The following is a 17,179-nucleotide window of genomic DNA, read 5'->3' as shown; positions in this document are numbered from 1 at the left end:
GCACACTCAAACCCAAACATCAGGGTCAGCAGGACATTTGAATGTCCTGCCGCTCCAAGGACTCTGGTCAAAGGGTAGAGACCCGGGCAGCCGTCTGTCCTCTCTTTTGCCACCACGCTCCAGGACAGACGAAACACAGAGCTGTGCATGTGTGCAGGGGGAGGTGTGGGGAGGAAATGCAGACACATTGAATAATTGGACACAACGGTTTGGGTCCAGCTCAGTTTTGCCCTTGCAGAGCAAATGGCCTTGCATATTTCTGTGCCGTTTTCTGCTTCAATATGCATTTTGTGCTGCCGCAGCATTCACAAAGCTGCAGCAGTGTTAAAATGTCATTTGAATTTTTACCATTTCAGGTACCGGGTTTTATCACCAGCAATCTCTTCCTTTTAAATGCCTTTGAACAATTTTTTATTTTTGGACTGGAGTTATTTTTGTTTTGCTGCGCAACAGTCCGTGGCAGAGTAGATTTTGAAAAATGTAATGGGGTTATTTCAGAACCGCATAATTTGGGAGCATTTATTCCATTATGTGTCAGATAGTTCAGTCAGGCTGGATGGATCTGCATCTGTGAAGAATAATTTTCAAGTCTCGCCACAAACTTCACACTAGGGACGCAACGATCCACTTTTTCCCACTTCAGATTCTGATACCGATATCTGAGGATTAGTATCGGCCGATACTGATCTGATACGGGGGGAAAAAAGTGCTGAATTGACTTAAAATTTTTCTTTTTAAAAAAAAAACACGAACATAAATGTACTGAATTACAAATGTATTTGATAACTCTGCACCAGTACAGCTCACTTAAATGCACCAATAGCTTCACAAACTTGGTCAAACATGTATAAATAACACAACTATAATTTATTCGGTCAGTGTAATTAGGAGCAGAACAGCCAATGGGAAAAAAAGTGATAAAGAAACTGAAAGCGACAAAAGCAATAAGTTGACTATCTTAGTCAAATATGTAAAAAATAAACATCAACAAAATTTTCAAATGGTTCAGAGGATTTCCATAGTCATAGATAGTCATCGATATCCGATCTAGATTTCTTTTTCAATATTGGACAGACACAGATATTGATATTAGATGGGTGCATCTCTACTTCAAAATAGTTTTCATTTTGGACTAGGCCATTCCAGGACATAAATATCACTTGGTGTAGAATTTTTAATCTCAAATGTTTTACAACCTCAACAAGTTTTCTCCCAGAATTCCCCTGGGGCTCTTCACCATTGACTGCACATGCACTGAAGCAATAGAAAATGTGTTTTTTTAAAAAAAATCTTTTATCTTAACCTTAAGTTCCCTACCAATCTGGGTCTCTGTGTATAAATGTGTGAGTGTGAATGTGGCTCCAAGCGTGAAGCGTTTTGACCGGACAAAATGACTGGAAAAGAGCTCAACCCAACCCCGTAAGTTCAACCCATGTTCCGTGGAAGTCGGCATGATATGCAGCGTTCATTTCTGATTACAGACAAACATACAAGCCGACCAGCTTCCCCATCCATCCTGAAGAAAATCATTCTCAAAGGATGATCCTAGGATGTGTCACCGTGGAGGTGATGTAAAATTTTATTTTTCTGCTTCAGCGTTTCAGCAGGTAGCCCTGAAGGGTTAGCTGCTCTGTCAGTTTGCCTTGTCTACTGAAGAGCAACATACGCAAACTCCAAAGTTCCCATACACTGTGGTTATTGTAGCCTCACACTTGCCAGTGGTCGACCGTACTGTTGGTGGATTGTGCACATAGGAGCTAGAAACATGTGCAACAAGGCTATCCTGATTGTGAAGTTGACCCACAAACGAATTGTCAAAAACACACACACACGCGCACGCACACCCCCGCACACACACACACACACACACACACACCCGTCCTCTGGCTATGTGACAAACAGCTTTTCTAATGAAAAGAACAGAGCATGGATTAGAAACCATAGCAGGACTAATGCTGCATTGTATAATTGGGGTTTCAGTTTGGGGAATACCTCAGAACACCCTCGGGAGGAAACCCAAGAGGCACGCTAGGAGCCTCTAGGAAAAAACAAGCAAGCAAACCTTTTACTGTGTAGAAGGAAATTCTTTATGGAAAGAGGGGGAAATTTTCAGAGACCAAATATAGTAGCTGCTTTCTAACAGCTCCCCAATCAGGTAGGTTCCTCAACACATCACATCAACAGTGAAAGGAGATGGAAAACCTGCCATCTGTCATTACACACATCATTCCCACCTTGGGTACCTTGCCGCCAAGCTGATGTTTGCTGTGGAGTCCTATGTCCTGGCCATGACAGAACAAATGATGCTAAAGTGGCGTGAAATTGTCCCTCGTTACGTCCTTCTTCTCTTCCTCGTCCAAGAAACCCACCACCACCCCTCCACACCACCCTGCAACCCTCTTCTCCTCGCTGCCTCCTGGTCCACAGTAAAAGCGTGAGGGAGCAGCAGAAGAGTATCGTCTCCGTCTCAGGATCGTCTCCGTCTCAGGAGCACACACTCGGAATCCTCTTTAATTGGCTTGTTCCAGCAACCAGGGGTGACTAATAAATCAAGGGGCTGAAATCACCTCCTGCGCTCCATTGATCCAGCAGAGAGGACGCCGAGAGGAGCCGGAGAGCGCAAGAACGTGTGCAAGAGGGAAGAAACGGTGTGAGGGAGACAGTGATCGAGAGCAGAAAGAGAGAGAGAGGGAAACGGAGGGAGGGAGAGCATTATGTGTGTCAGCTCATTTGTATTCAGTGCTTGTTTTGCCTCTTCATCCCTGCCTTTTTCCATCCCTCTATCCGTCTTCCCCCCTTTATCTACAGTTCGTCCCTCCATTCCTTTGCCTTTCTTGGCCGTGTACCCCGACCCAGGCGGGGGGAGAGACAAGAGTGATGAAAGAATTCTGCAAACTAAGGGGCAGAGGTGCCGAGAGGAAAGGAAACGAGTTAATGACACATGGCTACTGATACAGAGGTGCAGGAGCAGAGACAAAGACGGAGGCTGGCCACAGCAGATGGCCAATACACACATCTGTTGTTTTAACTGCAAATATCCCAACGATGGTAAATCAAAGTTTACCAAGATGATCTGGAAGAAACTAGCATGTTCCGATGTAAGACGTATTTTGTTGCTGCAGTTTCCACAGCCTTGATCTGCTTAGAAGATGAAGTGACATCAGACTTGTATCGCGCTTTCCAGGACCCTCAAAGAGGCTTTGCAAGAAAATTTGTCAATTCCATTCACACACCAATGATGGCAACCTACTGGGGCGGTCTGGCTATCATGTCAGCCCTTCTGACCAACACCAACAGGCAAGGCAGGTGAAGCGTCTTCCCCAAAGACACAATGACAGATTCAGATGGAATGGGAATCGAACTGGCGACCCACTGTCACCACAGTCGCCCCAAAAAATATTGCGATCATCGTAACATCAGTGTATTCAACTTTAGTAGCACAATGGGCACACAACAAGGGTTTGCTAATGTATTCCAAGTGTAATGAGTTCACACTTTGTATGTTAATAAGTTATTCAGCCGGTTGGATGGAGTCTCACTGCAGCAGTTCCCAACACGCTAAAGTTCACAAAGAGAGTTGGAAGCACAGTTGTAGAAGAGAGGAGCGAGGAAAATGTAACTTCATTGCAAGTGATTTATTTTTGTGAAGCCTTAATTATAACGACAAACTTCAGTCCCCAACCAGTGACTGGTGTTAGGCCTTGGGGATGTTGGTACTTGGTCAAGGACCAATCAAATAATGTAAGGAGCAGGTGACTAGTCCAAGGACACAATGACGAAAACAGACAGACAGGGGGCTCAAACCGCAGAATCCCGCCGTCGTCACAATTGTTCTGTGCGATGTTACATTTATTTGGTTCTCCTTCTCCATGAATGTTTTCATCAAATTCCTTCTGTTTGTCTCCATTTTTAAATGTCCAGCTACATTACTGGAGATAAACCCCAAGGAGGAGAGTCATTCTGTATCGCTTCCGTTCCAACTGGATGTTTCAAATCTTTTCAGTGCGAGCACCAATACGTATGAATGTCTGTTAACTTCTCACAAGCATTGTAGCGCACACTAGACTCCCAGACTTTTGCTAGTGGAAGAATTTCAGTGATCGGAGACGGTGTAATGGTTTGTCAACATGTTTTTATTGAATTATTTATCATTTAAAAAATTCCACTACTCTTTTTACTAGAAATGTTATTAATTTTATGTTAAAAAAATAAAAATAAAAAAATCAAATGACCTAAATAGAATTTAAAAAAGCTTAGATCAGAAGCCATGCACTTGATCTGTAACATGGACCTCTACAGGGGTGGTAAAACAAGGCTCATCTTGGGTGTGTCTGTTGCCTGGCAATACGCACGCTTCATAAATACAGCATTATCTTGGAGGAAGTAGAAGCCTCTACTATGTCACACAGACATTCCCTGATCAATATTTTAAGATTATCAAACAAATAGCAAAACAAGAAACGGGTCAAGTCCAGGAATATTTATTTCCCTAAATAATCTGTCAGTGAAATCCATTGCTCTTCTCTGTTACTCCCTCCTAATTACCACCTAACCGGGCCCTCCCCCCCTCCTCCAGTGCTGAGTCGGCTTTCCTGCCCAGTGTGGGTCTCAGTGGGATTGTCATAGTGGTAGATGAGATATGGCCTGAGCAGGGCGAAAATGAGAAATCTGCCAGTTATCGAGCCATTATAGCTCACAGCACAGCGGATGGCTTTCCCAGGGGTCTACTCTTCACCTGGTAGTGTACCCGGCCTCATGGTGATGTGCTTCCCCCCCCCCCTCGGTCTCCAGACGCACCGGAGGAAATCCCTCCATGCTCCATGCCTGATGTCTGGAATGAGGAATGCCCATTACAGGAGGTAGGGGTTAAGGATTTTAAAGGGGCAGTATGTTTCCGGGAACATTTTGAAATAAATTGCCATTTCTTTCACATAAAAACAGGCAAACCTTGTTTGGAAAAAAGATGAACATCACATCCTGTTGGAACCAAACCTGGCAATTTGACTCTTGGGAGGCAGAGACTTTAAAGAAAGTTATCGTGAACTAAGTTGATTTTTTTGAAGTCTCATAATCCAAATTTGAAGGAATATGCTGTTGCTGACTTTCCATAAGATCAAGTTTCGGAAGAAGAGACTTTAAGACCTTGTAAGAAAATCTGGTTATCATCAGTTCTTTTAGTGGTTTGTAATTTGACTGAGAAGATTAAGAGGTTATTGCTCAAAATGACCTCCTATTTTACGGTTGGTGTTGATTAAACCAGATGAGGTGAAAGCTGTTCTTACTCTGCTGTAAAGTGTCAACAGGAGAGAGATTTTGCGAGGTTTTATTGAGAGCCTTGCATATTTACTTTCTGATTTCCCGCACAGCCGTTCAAAAAAAGAAAAAAAAGCCAAATAATTACCATAAACGCATCAAAGCAAAGGGTCTACAAATACCAAGTGATGGCTCCAGCTGGTCTGCTCCTGTTTTATGGAGATTGAAAAAAATGAATTCCTTCTCATGTATTCAGATTTCTGTGTGATTGGCTGCGCCCACCGACCCACCCCACCCACTTACTCAGGATCCAGTGGAGTGGTCTCTTGTTTTTTAACAATAAACCCCCAAGCCACAAAGGGAAATGATGCATGTTATTGTGATCACGCCAGATGGGGGCTTAAGGCCGAGGAGCATGGAGGTAAAACTACAATCTCTCTATGATTAGATGTAAATGAAGGCGACGCCCATCAAGGCGGTGAACTCCTAATAGTGGCTGGCAGTGCAAAGCGATGTGAGTGACAGGTTGAAAACCTGCTCAGAAATCGACTGTATTGGCGAAACCACGCCTAGCGCAAGCTAGCTCTTTAATATAGCACTGCAAACGCTGAGATGGTAAATGTTATTTTGGACTACAGTGTTTGTCCTGCATTAATTTTTTTTTGGTCTAATAACTAAAGTCAATGAGAAAATGTAGAGATGTTGTGCGCATGGCTAATTATTAACTGATTATCAGAGTAAAAAAGTGTTTGAAGACGCGTTTTAGTGACGTAAATGTATATTTATCAGATCATTTACTTTACATCTCATCTATGTAAATGTAAAGTACATTTAATATCTGCAAATTTCAACTAGTCAGAACTATAAACCAATGAAACAAGTTCCGGAGTATGAAAAAGGCTCAAAAAAACAACATTTCTGCTCTTCAGGGACAGCATTATGTAAAATAGACTTTTTTGAGTTTTACATAATGTCATAATGTTATTATCTCATCCAAAACACACCTGGACACTTGATTCTTTCATGCATGCTTGAGACGTCCTTTAATTTCCCATGGCAACCGTTCAGCTGTGCAAAACGCTCAGTCCTCACTCAGCTCCTGCAGACTAGCCAGCAGCAATTAGCAATCACCTGATGGAACCGCACGTCTGCTGAGCTCGTTATATGAGCTGCCTCTCAGAGGAACGTTATTAAAGGGAGCCGTGTTGTGATGACCAGCCTGAGTAAAGAACATCTGAAAAGCACAAGAAAAATCCAGGAAAGATGATGAAAACGAAGATTTTACATGAGCATTTACAGAGTCAAAACCAACAGAGATGGTGAACAACTGGCAAAGAAGCACAGCAAGCATAGCTACAAAAAGGCACAGATATTTGGTATGGAGCTGCTGCCAGGAGGCGGAGAGGTGGGAAAACGGTTTCTGTGTTCGGCAGATCCAGGATCAGAGCCGCCGAGGCTCCGCGTTCAGACTCCCACACGGTGAGGCAGAAAGCCTCCTCTGGTGGGACAATCGGCAGCGGAGGCAGAGGAAGGGTGGGAGGATGAGACGAAGAAGTTTCACGTCTCAGAAAGATTTCTTCCTCACGTTCAATATGCTGCTCTGGCAGTTCATGCTGGTCGATACTCCTACAAATGGAACGCACCTTTTACGCCGTCTGTCCACCGGCATCGACTTCAGCACCACAGACTCACCACTGGATCTGTTCCAACAGAACAGAAACATGTTGTATTGTTCCTCTGTAGGGCCAAATCAGACTCTTTACAAGAGTAAAAATATGTAAACACAAAATAAGAAGAAAACAGTAAGGGAAAAATTAACAGTACAGGTACAAATGGGACAGTATTATGTATTTTCAGGCACATAGTGCAATCATATATCACAATCAAATGATACCTTCAGTTGTTGCAAAATTCTGTATATATCGAACACGACTTAAATTTTCCTTCATAGTTTAACAGCTTCAAATTGGGCCTCTGTCTCTTTAAGAAGCTCCTGCTCTTTCTGTAACTCCGCCTGGAAGTCATCACAACATGGCTCTTCTATTAAACTTTTAACAACGTTTATGCCAGCATTTCACTGAGGAGTAGATAATATAATGAGCTCAGCAGACGCAGAGATCCACCAGGTGTTTGCTAATTGCTGCTGGCTAGTCTGAAGGAGTCGGGTGGGGGAGTGGCAGGAGAGGGTTGCTTTGTGAGGTGGAAGTGCAGAAATTGCAGCTCTGAGGAGGAGCTTCGTCCTCGAAGGCGAAGCTAGGTCCAACTAAGCGTTTTGCGCAACTGAATGGTTGCCGTGGGAGATTTAAGGATTTGTTAAACATGCATGAACGAATGAAAGCAATCTCCAGGTATGTCTTTAATGAGGGAATAACACTAAGACATAAAGCTGAAAAAAGGTAAGTTTACATGATGTGACTTTACCTAGATGTGACAGGTGAAGTCACATCTAGGTAAAGTTGGTCTATCTATAAAACAAAAACTATTCTCTATTTCCAGAGATCAGATATTATGACATTCATTTCTATATTTTAAGAAGAAGAAAAAATATTATTGTATTTTTAGTGTCTCTTTTTCTTATCAACTGTGTTTAAAAAAATAGAAATAAATCAAAGGAAAGAAACAACATGAGTAACAGATATATTTTTAGAGGACGGATCAGCAGAGCCCAGAAATATCTTTATCCAAAAATAGTTCTCCTTCCCATCTTGAAAACTATTCTTACTTTAAGGCTTAAAGAGGCTGGCAATTTAAAACACTGCACAACAGTACATGTAGTAGTAATCAATTGCATCTGGCATCTGTGGTACAATAACAGCTATTAGAAATGATTCATATATTTTACACTCTAAATATCCCTGAAAATATATTTTAGATCCATTTTAGATTCCACAAAGTTATTATATTGCAAAAGAATGTACACCCCTTAAACTTGTATGTATTTAGTCAAGTTACAACCCAAAAGTCAGTGGAGTTTATTAGAAATCTATGTGACAGATCAGTAAAAAGAGGGTTTAACTACGTATAAGGGGAAGGAAAACTATGTAGTTTTCAAAGTTTTTTATGAGGAGAAACTGGATTTATTGGTGTGAAAACTACAGCTATAAAACACAAACCCTTCACTGAGTTACATGTAACACATACCTTAACAAAAGGTTACCTCATGCCTGCCTGCCCCTTTAAGATCACAGGATAATAATGAAGCGTTCTAGTTTCACATATAACATAATTAGACCTCTATACGTTATACATTTTCAGAATAGTACAACACAATTGCTGCCGCAGACGGCTCAGTCAAAGTCTTTTGTTGTTTTGTTTTTTTTAACAAACCCACGTGTCGCAGTTTCTTATATTTGCACCCAAAACTCGCGATCATCGTGATGCATCTCATGCACAAGATTAAGCATGTTTCCATAGCAACTTATAACCAAAAATATTCAAACTGCTGGAACCAAAAAATAATTTCTTCTATGCATAAAAAAATTCAATAAATTAGAATATTATTATTTATTATTATTGTTTATTTTTGGAACTACATCAGGAAGAGAAACTTCTAATGCAGATTGATTGCACACAGATGGATGTTTGAAAACGTGTTTTTGTTGCCGTCATCGATGTTCATTAGGATGATTTTCCACTTACAGCTAATGAAAATGTAACATTTAAAATTGGAATTTTACATCAGACCAATGAAGAAAATAAAATAAAAGTGTGAGCTTAACGAAGAGTATGCTCAATACCTCCTTAAACGTTATTACCTTCAAAAAGTACAGAAGACTCATTGTGACGTACATTTTATTGAATGTGACTGCATATCCTATTTACTATGAAATTAAAAAGAAAGCCAAAAGTGTGATTATTAAAAGATTCATACTTTATATTATCTTACATTACTAAAATTAACCTAAAATGTCTTTTTTTTATGAAGACTCTAATTTGTTAGTACTTCATTAGGACAATCCTGGCTTCAAGCAGTTCCACTGTGAAATCTTTAGGGGAGCATAACAGTGAAAATATTCGATCGCAACTTTTTTCTTCTCGTAATAAACATTCTCTAATATTCGCAGAAGACGTGTGGCTGAGCTGGACGATGAAAGTTTTGTTTAGCACCCAGAACACGAGCTGCTTTCACGCGGCAGCGTCGGCCTGATGAACAGAAGCTGAATCCTGCTTCCTTTGATGGATCATGAATAAGAAAGAGTGTCGCCACGGCTCTATTCTGACAAAACGGTGTAGGGAAATCCAGGCGCGTTACAAAAAGGTCCGATCACAACAACAGCGTCACAGCAGATTGGGTTTTAAAGGGATCGTCTCGGTTTGATCGACCTTCGGTGAGACAAACGGAACGTCCCGGTTCTCTTTTCTCATCCGTCGCCCTCGTGGGAGGATGGAGCCGCTGTGAGGAGCAGAAGGAGGGAGGAAGGGCGGCTGATCATAATGAGCATGAAAATTACGGAGAACAGAGACTTTAAATAGAGTTATTTAGGTCACAGGACAGAGAGACGGTTCATCTGTACGTATGCGTGCTGAGTGTTGTCGCTCTGAGCAGGTTGTGCAGACAGTATGCTACACGTCCTTCAGGCCACTTTGTGGGTGAGTCAGTGTGTATATATTGGGTGGATCATATGCTACCTCTGGGTGATTGTGGGTGTTTGCATGTGATGATGATGATGATGATGATGATGTGTAGGCTGAAGCAGTTCCTGGAGTTCCTTTAGCAGGAGAGAAGCGTCCAATGGAGAGTCACGAACTCTTAACGGCAAGAGAAGATCCGAGAATCAAAGAGTTTTTGATCTAACGGTATTGAAATTGTTTTTACTTTGGGTCGTTAATAGCTTACCAAATCACATCTGGCTGTGGTAATATTAGTCAGTTTTAGCTTTATGGTTATGATTTTTAAGACAAAACTGACTGGGTGGAAATAAAGGTTTCATCTCATCTTTCAGTTTTTTTAAAGATGCAGTATTATGTAAAAACATCCTGTTATAATGTCCTCAAAAACATACCTGGAGTGTTGCCTTGATTCTTTCATGCATGTTTGAGAAATCCTTTAATTTCCATGGCAACCATTCAGCTGTGCAAAGTGCCTGGTTGTACCTAGCCCCGCCTTCGAGGACAAAGCTCCTCCTCTGAGCTGCACTTTCCAAGTTTCTCCGAGTTACAACAGAATCGTCACTCCCCCTCTCAGCTCCTTCAGACTAGCCAGCAGCAATTAGCAAACAATTGGTGGAACTGGGCATTATGGGAGCTACTTCTCAGTACAATGGCGGTGAAAGAAATGCTGCTAAAGGGTTAATAGAGGAGTAAAGTTGCAATGACTTCCTGACGGCGGCGTGTCTATGGAAGTAAATATGTGCTCTGACCAGCTTCCCTGTTCTTAAAACAGAGCAGCTCCCCTCCTCCCACTCCCACAGCATGATGCTGTCACTGCGTTTCCATAAACATTTGTTTACGCGCATTTTAACGAACCGCATTAGAAATGGTTGATGGAAACAGCAAAATTTGAAATAACTTCCTTAATTTTGCAAAAACGTTTTCCGCTCACTTGAAGTGGCTTTTGGCTTTTCTGAAAAAGAGCTGATGTGGTAAAGAAGAGATGGAAAAACATTTGCTGAAAAAGCTCTGAGGTAACGAACTCTTGGACCCACTGGTGGGTCGGTGCCTTACCAAAGGCACACAATTCCAAATGGGTTCTTATGTACGTGTCTATATTAAAAAAGAAAAAAATGTGGAAATCTGAGTTTGAAAAGTTGAAGATTTGCTAGAAATAATTCAAATTTTGAGAATAATCTCAGAAAAAACACAAACATTTCTGACTCAAAAGTTTTGAACTCTTGGACTTTCAAAAATTGAAAGTTTTTGACTTTTGAAACTCAGAAATTTGCTTGTTTTTCTTCTATAACATTTCAGAGTTTTGGCAGGAATTTTCTCTGTGGATTTTCTTTCTATCTACAACGGCCTTAATACGCCATTGTACATTTGTGTGTGTTAGCGTGGATGACAACCGTTCCGAAACAGATTCTGTGTGTATTATATTAGCTTTTAAAATGTTTTTTTTTTTTTATTCAGGTGGGTGTGTACAAGGCCTGAGAATCTGATGAGGTCACAACTGACCAATTAGATTAGAGCATTTTGAAAGTCTAAATATATATTTTAAATTTCCAAAGAAAAATAGCTATATTGTAGTCTATATTCTAGATGAAATTGATCATCTTTTCATTAACTATATGACATCAAAACATACTAACACTATTATATCTTTGTCCATGTCCAGTCTTACGTCCATCTAGACTGCCATACCTGCATTGGAGGTGATCTGCAGCCTGATTGGCTGGCTGTGCCTCTACCTGTTGTTCTGTTCCACCTTCTCTCACCGAGGGCCCGAGTGGAACTGCCGCTTGGTCACCTTGACCCATGGCGTCATCATAGTGCTGCTGACGGCATACGTTGTGTTTGTTGACGGTCCCTGGCCCTTCACACATGCAGGTCAGCAGCAAAACACAGAAACTGTGATGGGATGGTTCAGTTCGAAGGCAAACATGGCGCATTGTTACTCAGAACAATAAATCCAAAGCCAATTTACGATGGTTCTCTATGTTTAAACCAAATATTAAGTGGTTTTTATTAAGAATGACTGAGATAATTTTGGAAGTCTGATTCCCAGAAGTTCAAAAAAGACCAGAAACCATTCTGCTGCTGTTGAATCTGAAGACATGCTGAGCATGGACACAAAAACAGGTTCGGTGGGTTTAGCTTTGCAAAGAATAAGGGGTTAAAAGTATCACACTAAACCTGTAGATCTCAAAAAATGATTTGAAGATGGATGTTATTGGTCCAATAGTTACATTCTTATAGGATTAAGATTTAATTTTTTTATCTTCTCTGCAGGTACAGAAAACACTGACCTCCAGATATTTGCCCTGGCAGTCTGCCTCGGCTACTTCTTCTTTGACCTGGGTTGGTGCGTGTGCTACCGGAGCGAGGGCCCAGTCATGCTGGCGCATCACGCCGCCAGCATCGTGGGCATCCTCCTGGCGCTGCTGATGGGCGTGTCGGGCTGTGAGACCTGCGGGGTGATCTTCGGCAGCGAGATCACCAACCCGCTGCTGCAGAGCCGCTGGTTCCTCCGCCAGCTGGGACTCTACGACAGCCTGCTGGGCGACGCCGTGGACCTGCTCTTCATCCTGCTGTTCGCCGCGGTGCGCGTCGGCCTGGGGACCGTCATGTTTTATTGCGAGCTCACTTCGCCCAGGACTTTGCTGATAATGAAGCTTGGCGGCGTGGTCATGTATCTGCTGGCCTGGGTGTTCATGGTGGACATCGCCAGTTTCGGCTACAAGAAGACCAGGGCCAAATACAGGAAGTGGATGGTGAACCGCGAGCTCAAAGAGACAAGCGAAGAAAAACCAGTTGGGCACGAAGAGTGATTGAGAAGACTAACTCAACCGCTTTCACATGTTTTTAACAGACGCTCCATGAATTTATTTATTTATTTATTTTATCTGCGGTACAGTGGACTGCAACATTTTTAAAGTCTGTGTAAAAACAATTCTGAAAAACCTTGATAAGTACATTTATTTTGCAAACTAAATAATGATCTGACAACGAGCAGAGCATGCGCATTAAGAGGTCCGATCTTTAGAGGAACTGCCAGCAGGGGGCGCAACTACATACATACTTTCCGAGGTGTATGCGAACATGTCATCGCCCCCCCTGCTCCCTGACATAAACTTGTATAACTCATTTTTAATTAAAGTATCAATAATAATAAATGTACATATATGTGAATAAATTGTTGCCCTCAGGGCAATTAGAAAAGAATGAAACAAAAAACAGGGCAATATTTCATAATTTAATATATATTTGAGCCAAAGAGCCACTTCTGTTAGCCTGTGTCTAGAACCGCCTGTGAGCTGCAGGTCTGAGGCTTTTTGTTAGCATGTTTTCTATCATTCTTATAGCTTCATAGGAAGCCTGATCCAAACTGGCAACCCACATTAATAAAATGGTGAAATAATATTGACCACAAAACAAGGAGGGTTAGGGTGAGAACTGTCCATATAGTACCGTGGAAGAAATGTTTGAAGGCTTGTGCATGAATCAAGATGTATTTGAATCAGCATATAAACGATTTAGTAGGAATGGTGTTGAAAAGGCAAATTAAAGAAATCTGGATTCATCCATATAGTAGACCGCTGTTAAAAGCTTGGAATGCAAATATTGATATCCAATATTGTGTTGATGCATATGCATGTTGTGTTTATATTGTATCTTACATGTCAAAGATTTAACGTGAAATTGGTTTTCTTCTAGGAAATGGACAGAAAGAGAAGCAGCCAAAGAAGGAAATGTTTGTGCTAAAGAAGCTTTAAAGAGATTTGGTAGAGTCTATTTGCATAACCGTGATGTTTGTGCTCAGGAAGCAGTGTATAGACTCACCAACATGCATTTAAAGGAGTGTTCTCGGAGCGTTATTTTTATTCCAACTGGTGATAATATTGTGAAAATGAGTTTTCCCATTTCTGTTTTGAGACAAAAGCTAGATCACAGGATCTTACCCCAAAAGACATGTGGATGACTGAGATAGTTGACCACTATAAGAATAGGCCGAATGATAATATGTTTAATAATAGGTGCCTGGTTAAGTTTGCTTCAGATTATAGCGTTTTGACAAAAAATGAGAAATGTAGAAATGCAATAAAGTTGAATAATGACTTTGGGTTTATTGCAAAAGAATTTGGACAAAACCAGCAGCTGTTCGATATGCGCGTTTCTCTGAAACAAAAGAGGCAGAAAAGTTTTACCAAAGCATAATGCAGTTATTTCTACCTTATCGCTTTGATAGTGAACTTAAGCCTTCAAGTTGTGCAGCCTTTGGTGAGTTTTACAGAACTGGTTTGTTTGGTTTTGTTGATGGAACAAAACCTTCAGTAAAGTCTGTTGTAGATTTAAGTAGGAGTGAGTTTGAGTTGGAATCTGTGGACAATGTTACTGGTGATGTAATGCTGGAAGACGATGGGCTGAATGGTGTTCTGAGGTTGAACTGGAACTCTTGGAGTGTGTGGTATTACAAGAAGGAAGACAAATAGAAAACAGTGATCAGGAACAAATACCTGATTTAAGTCTGCAGTGTAAAGACGTTTCATTATTTGAGAAAAATAAATTAGAAGAATTGAAAGCCTTGCATTGATTAGATCTTTGGATGAAAGACAGTTCTCTGTTTTTTTTTTTGTTTGTTTTTAATTAAATCAGGCAGTATTGTTTAGCCAAGCTTAATGGAATAAATCCTTAACAACTGCACATTTTTATTACAGGTGGTGCTGGCACAGGAAAAAATCATTTAATCAGGGCAATTGAATATGAATCAAAACGTTTATTGTCGACTGTGCGTCGATAGTTGCTTATCAGAAGTGTTGTTATTGGGTAAAGGAGCACATGTTGTGTAAAAATGTGATGGCTGATATCTGACATCCGGGAGATGAGTTATTGTCACTTCCTGTTTAGTAGTGAAAGATTAGCAAGAACTTCCTGTAGGGTTTGATAGACCAGATAGTGACTTCCTGTTGGAAGTGGGAGGGGCGCAGGTTATGTCATCAGGTAACCATGTGAATGTGATGAGGGCTGGTCTATAATGAGACATAGAAAGTCTGATGCAGCTCTGACTTTGTATGTGGAAGTTATTGCACCTTGATGTTTTATGGCAAATAGTCAGACTTTGACACTAAGCCACGCCCACATGAAAAATCCTGTGATAACTGTTTGACCTTCAGTGCCTCAAGGTTATGCTGAGTGATTCTGAAGTCCGTATCTCAAAAGCTGATAACGAGTTCGATCAGATGCGACGTCTATAAAAAAGAGGAAATGGCAACTTTGATCCAAAATGGCCGTCTTCCTGTTGAGTTTGGACCATGGCGACTTTTTTTGTAGGTCCTGACCAGATACACATGTGTACCAAGTTTCATGAGTCTGGGTTGAAGCATGACTTGGGGCTGATTTTTTAAAAACTTCTAGGGGGCGCTGTAGATAAATTAGGCCACGCCCACCAAGGATTCTTATGGATTCCTGTCTGGGGCTGGATAAGGATCCATCCCAGTAAGTTTGGTACAACTCAGCTTGAAACTGTGGAATTTAGAGCCAAACATATGGCAGCGGCGTGACCTGTCACTTCGCTGCGTCGCCATGGCCACGCCCTCCATTGAAAACTCTTAGCACTTTAAAGCAAGTGAGCCCAATTGTTATCTGTCATCCAACACAAAATCATCTTGATTAGGTCAAGAGAGCCAGAGATAACGCTTTCCAAGAAAAAAAAGGCACTTCCTGTTCTGATGGGGCGGGGCTTAGACGTCAGACTATGACGATATAGGATCACCAGGCATCCAATCAGGATCACTCTTGCCAAGTTTGGTGCAGCTCAGTCGAAACATGTGGAATCTAGAGCCAAACATATGGCAATGGCGTTACAGGTCACTTCGCCACGCCGCCGCGCTCCATCGAAACCAGTCAGGGTTGGAATACACAACCACTCATACCACAGCAGGTACGGAAAACCACAAACGCAAAAATTCAATCATGTAGAAATCTACTGTTAATGTCTTCATGTTAAATAAAAAATATTACTTAATATTTAAGTATTTAGTCATTATTTCAGCTTGACTCATTCAGAACTGTTCTGATCGTTTCCATAGCAACGATCAGAAGCAAGACCTTGCCCCAGAAGTCCAGTGAGCTCACTGATGAGGTCATAGATGACATCATGTACATCACAATAGATCAAAGAAGTTCTAAAGACTTAATGTGTTGCGATCCAACATTGAGCCCAAACAGTTTTCAGAGACCAGAAGCCAAAATGAAGATCAGTGATCGTTTCAGAGGCTTTTTGGATCATTTCCATTTCCACCAGGGAGCGAATGAGGAGAGCGAGGACGGATTAAACCCCATTAAGATGACCCACAACATGAGACGCTTTGAGAAAGACATGAGACCTGTGGAACACTTTTTTAGAAACCTGTCTGCTTTGTCCAGCTGGCACTCTGTGCACATGACTGCCTGTTTTTTCTTCCTCTACATGTGCACAGTGTGGCTTGGCTGGACCGTTTCCTTCGTCGTGCTCTTCATGATTCTCCAGCTTTCTGTAAATTATTTAATTTCCAAAGGCTGGAGAATCGAGTGGAGCATCATACCCGACATGGGTGAGCCAGTGGAACATCTACAAGAGAACCTAAATATGGTTCAGATGTTCCACTGGATTGCCAAAACTGCTCAGAAAACCCAGAAGCTTTTTGGAAACATGGCTGACATGCTTGAGAAGATAAAAAACCTCTGCATGTGGGCCCGGCCGGAGCTCACTTTTAGGTTCTACGTGGGACTTTGGCTGGTGTTTATCTTCTCATGCATGTTTCCATTCCGGCTGCTGGGTTTTGTCATAGGTGTTTCTGTAGGGATCAAGATTTTTATCATCAACTTGATCTTTGAAAGGTTCCCAAAGCTGCGGCAGCGGTTTGACGTCCCCTACAACTTCTGGGCTAATTTACCCACTGACCTGCAGCTGAGGGACCCCAGAAACACCTTGCTGAGCAGGTGGAAGGCCAAAGCAAAGGCCCGATGGAGCACGGCCCGAAGGAGCATTTCTGATGCTCTTCTCGGTGCCAGAAGGAGGCGCCTTTTCCCTCCACGCTCCCGCTTCATCGGGACCTTTCATGCATGGCGACGTCGGGTATGGCGACGATAGCGGACAAAAGTGTGTCCCAGGTCTCGCAGGATGATGGGAGCAACTGCTTTTGGAAAAGCGTTTCATGTTCAAGGAACAACCAACGGATGTCTTTGGGAAAAGGTAAGAAATGAAGTCACACCTGACGTTACGGTTTCTCCAGCCCCTCCTCTTGATCAAGGAACTTTTGGAGAGGAGCTAAAACTAACAAATTCGGAAGAT

At 41.8% G+C, this 17,179-nt stretch overlaps 2 protein-coding genes across 5 annotated transcripts in view; one reads left to right on the top strand and one right to left on the bottom strand.

The window, feature by feature from the left end:
• plppr2a (phospholipid phosphatase related 2a) overlaps positions 1-4,117 on the bottom strand; it is a 49,507-nt gene extending 45,390 nt beyond the window's left edge. For 2 of the 4 annotated variants that reach the window (XM_032587930.1, XM_032587926.1), the window contains exon 1: positions 2,235-4,116. The gene's annotated coding sequence lies outside the window, so the exon portion shown is untranslated. Of the gene's footprint in view, positions 1-2,234 lie in introns of all 4 variants that reach the window. The other 2 variants (XM_032587927.1, XM_032587928.1) reach the window with 2 other exon arrangements.
• Positions 3,239-12,826, top strand: LOC116735477 (TLC domain-containing protein 5-like). The gene is made up of 4 exons (XM_032587400.1): positions 3,239-3,306; positions 6,687-6,786; positions 11,541-11,736; positions 12,139-12,826. Exons 1-4 carry the CDS (start codon positions 3,239-3,241, stop codon positions 12,675-12,677), a joined length of 903 nt encoding a protein of 300 aa, XP_032443291.1. The 3' UTR covers positions 12,678-12,826.
• Positions 12,827-17,179: the final 4,353 nt, after the last annotated feature.

Source organism: Xiphophorus hellerii, chromosome 16 (assembly GCF_003331165.1).
Source record: "Xiphophorus hellerii strain 12219 chromosome 16, Xiphophorus_hellerii-4.1, whole genome shotgun sequence".
NCBI lineage: Eukaryota > Metazoa > Chordata > Actinopteri > Cyprinodontiformes > Poeciliidae > Xiphophorus > Xiphophorus hellerii.
This window is presented reverse-complemented; position numbering and strand designations above follow the sequence as displayed.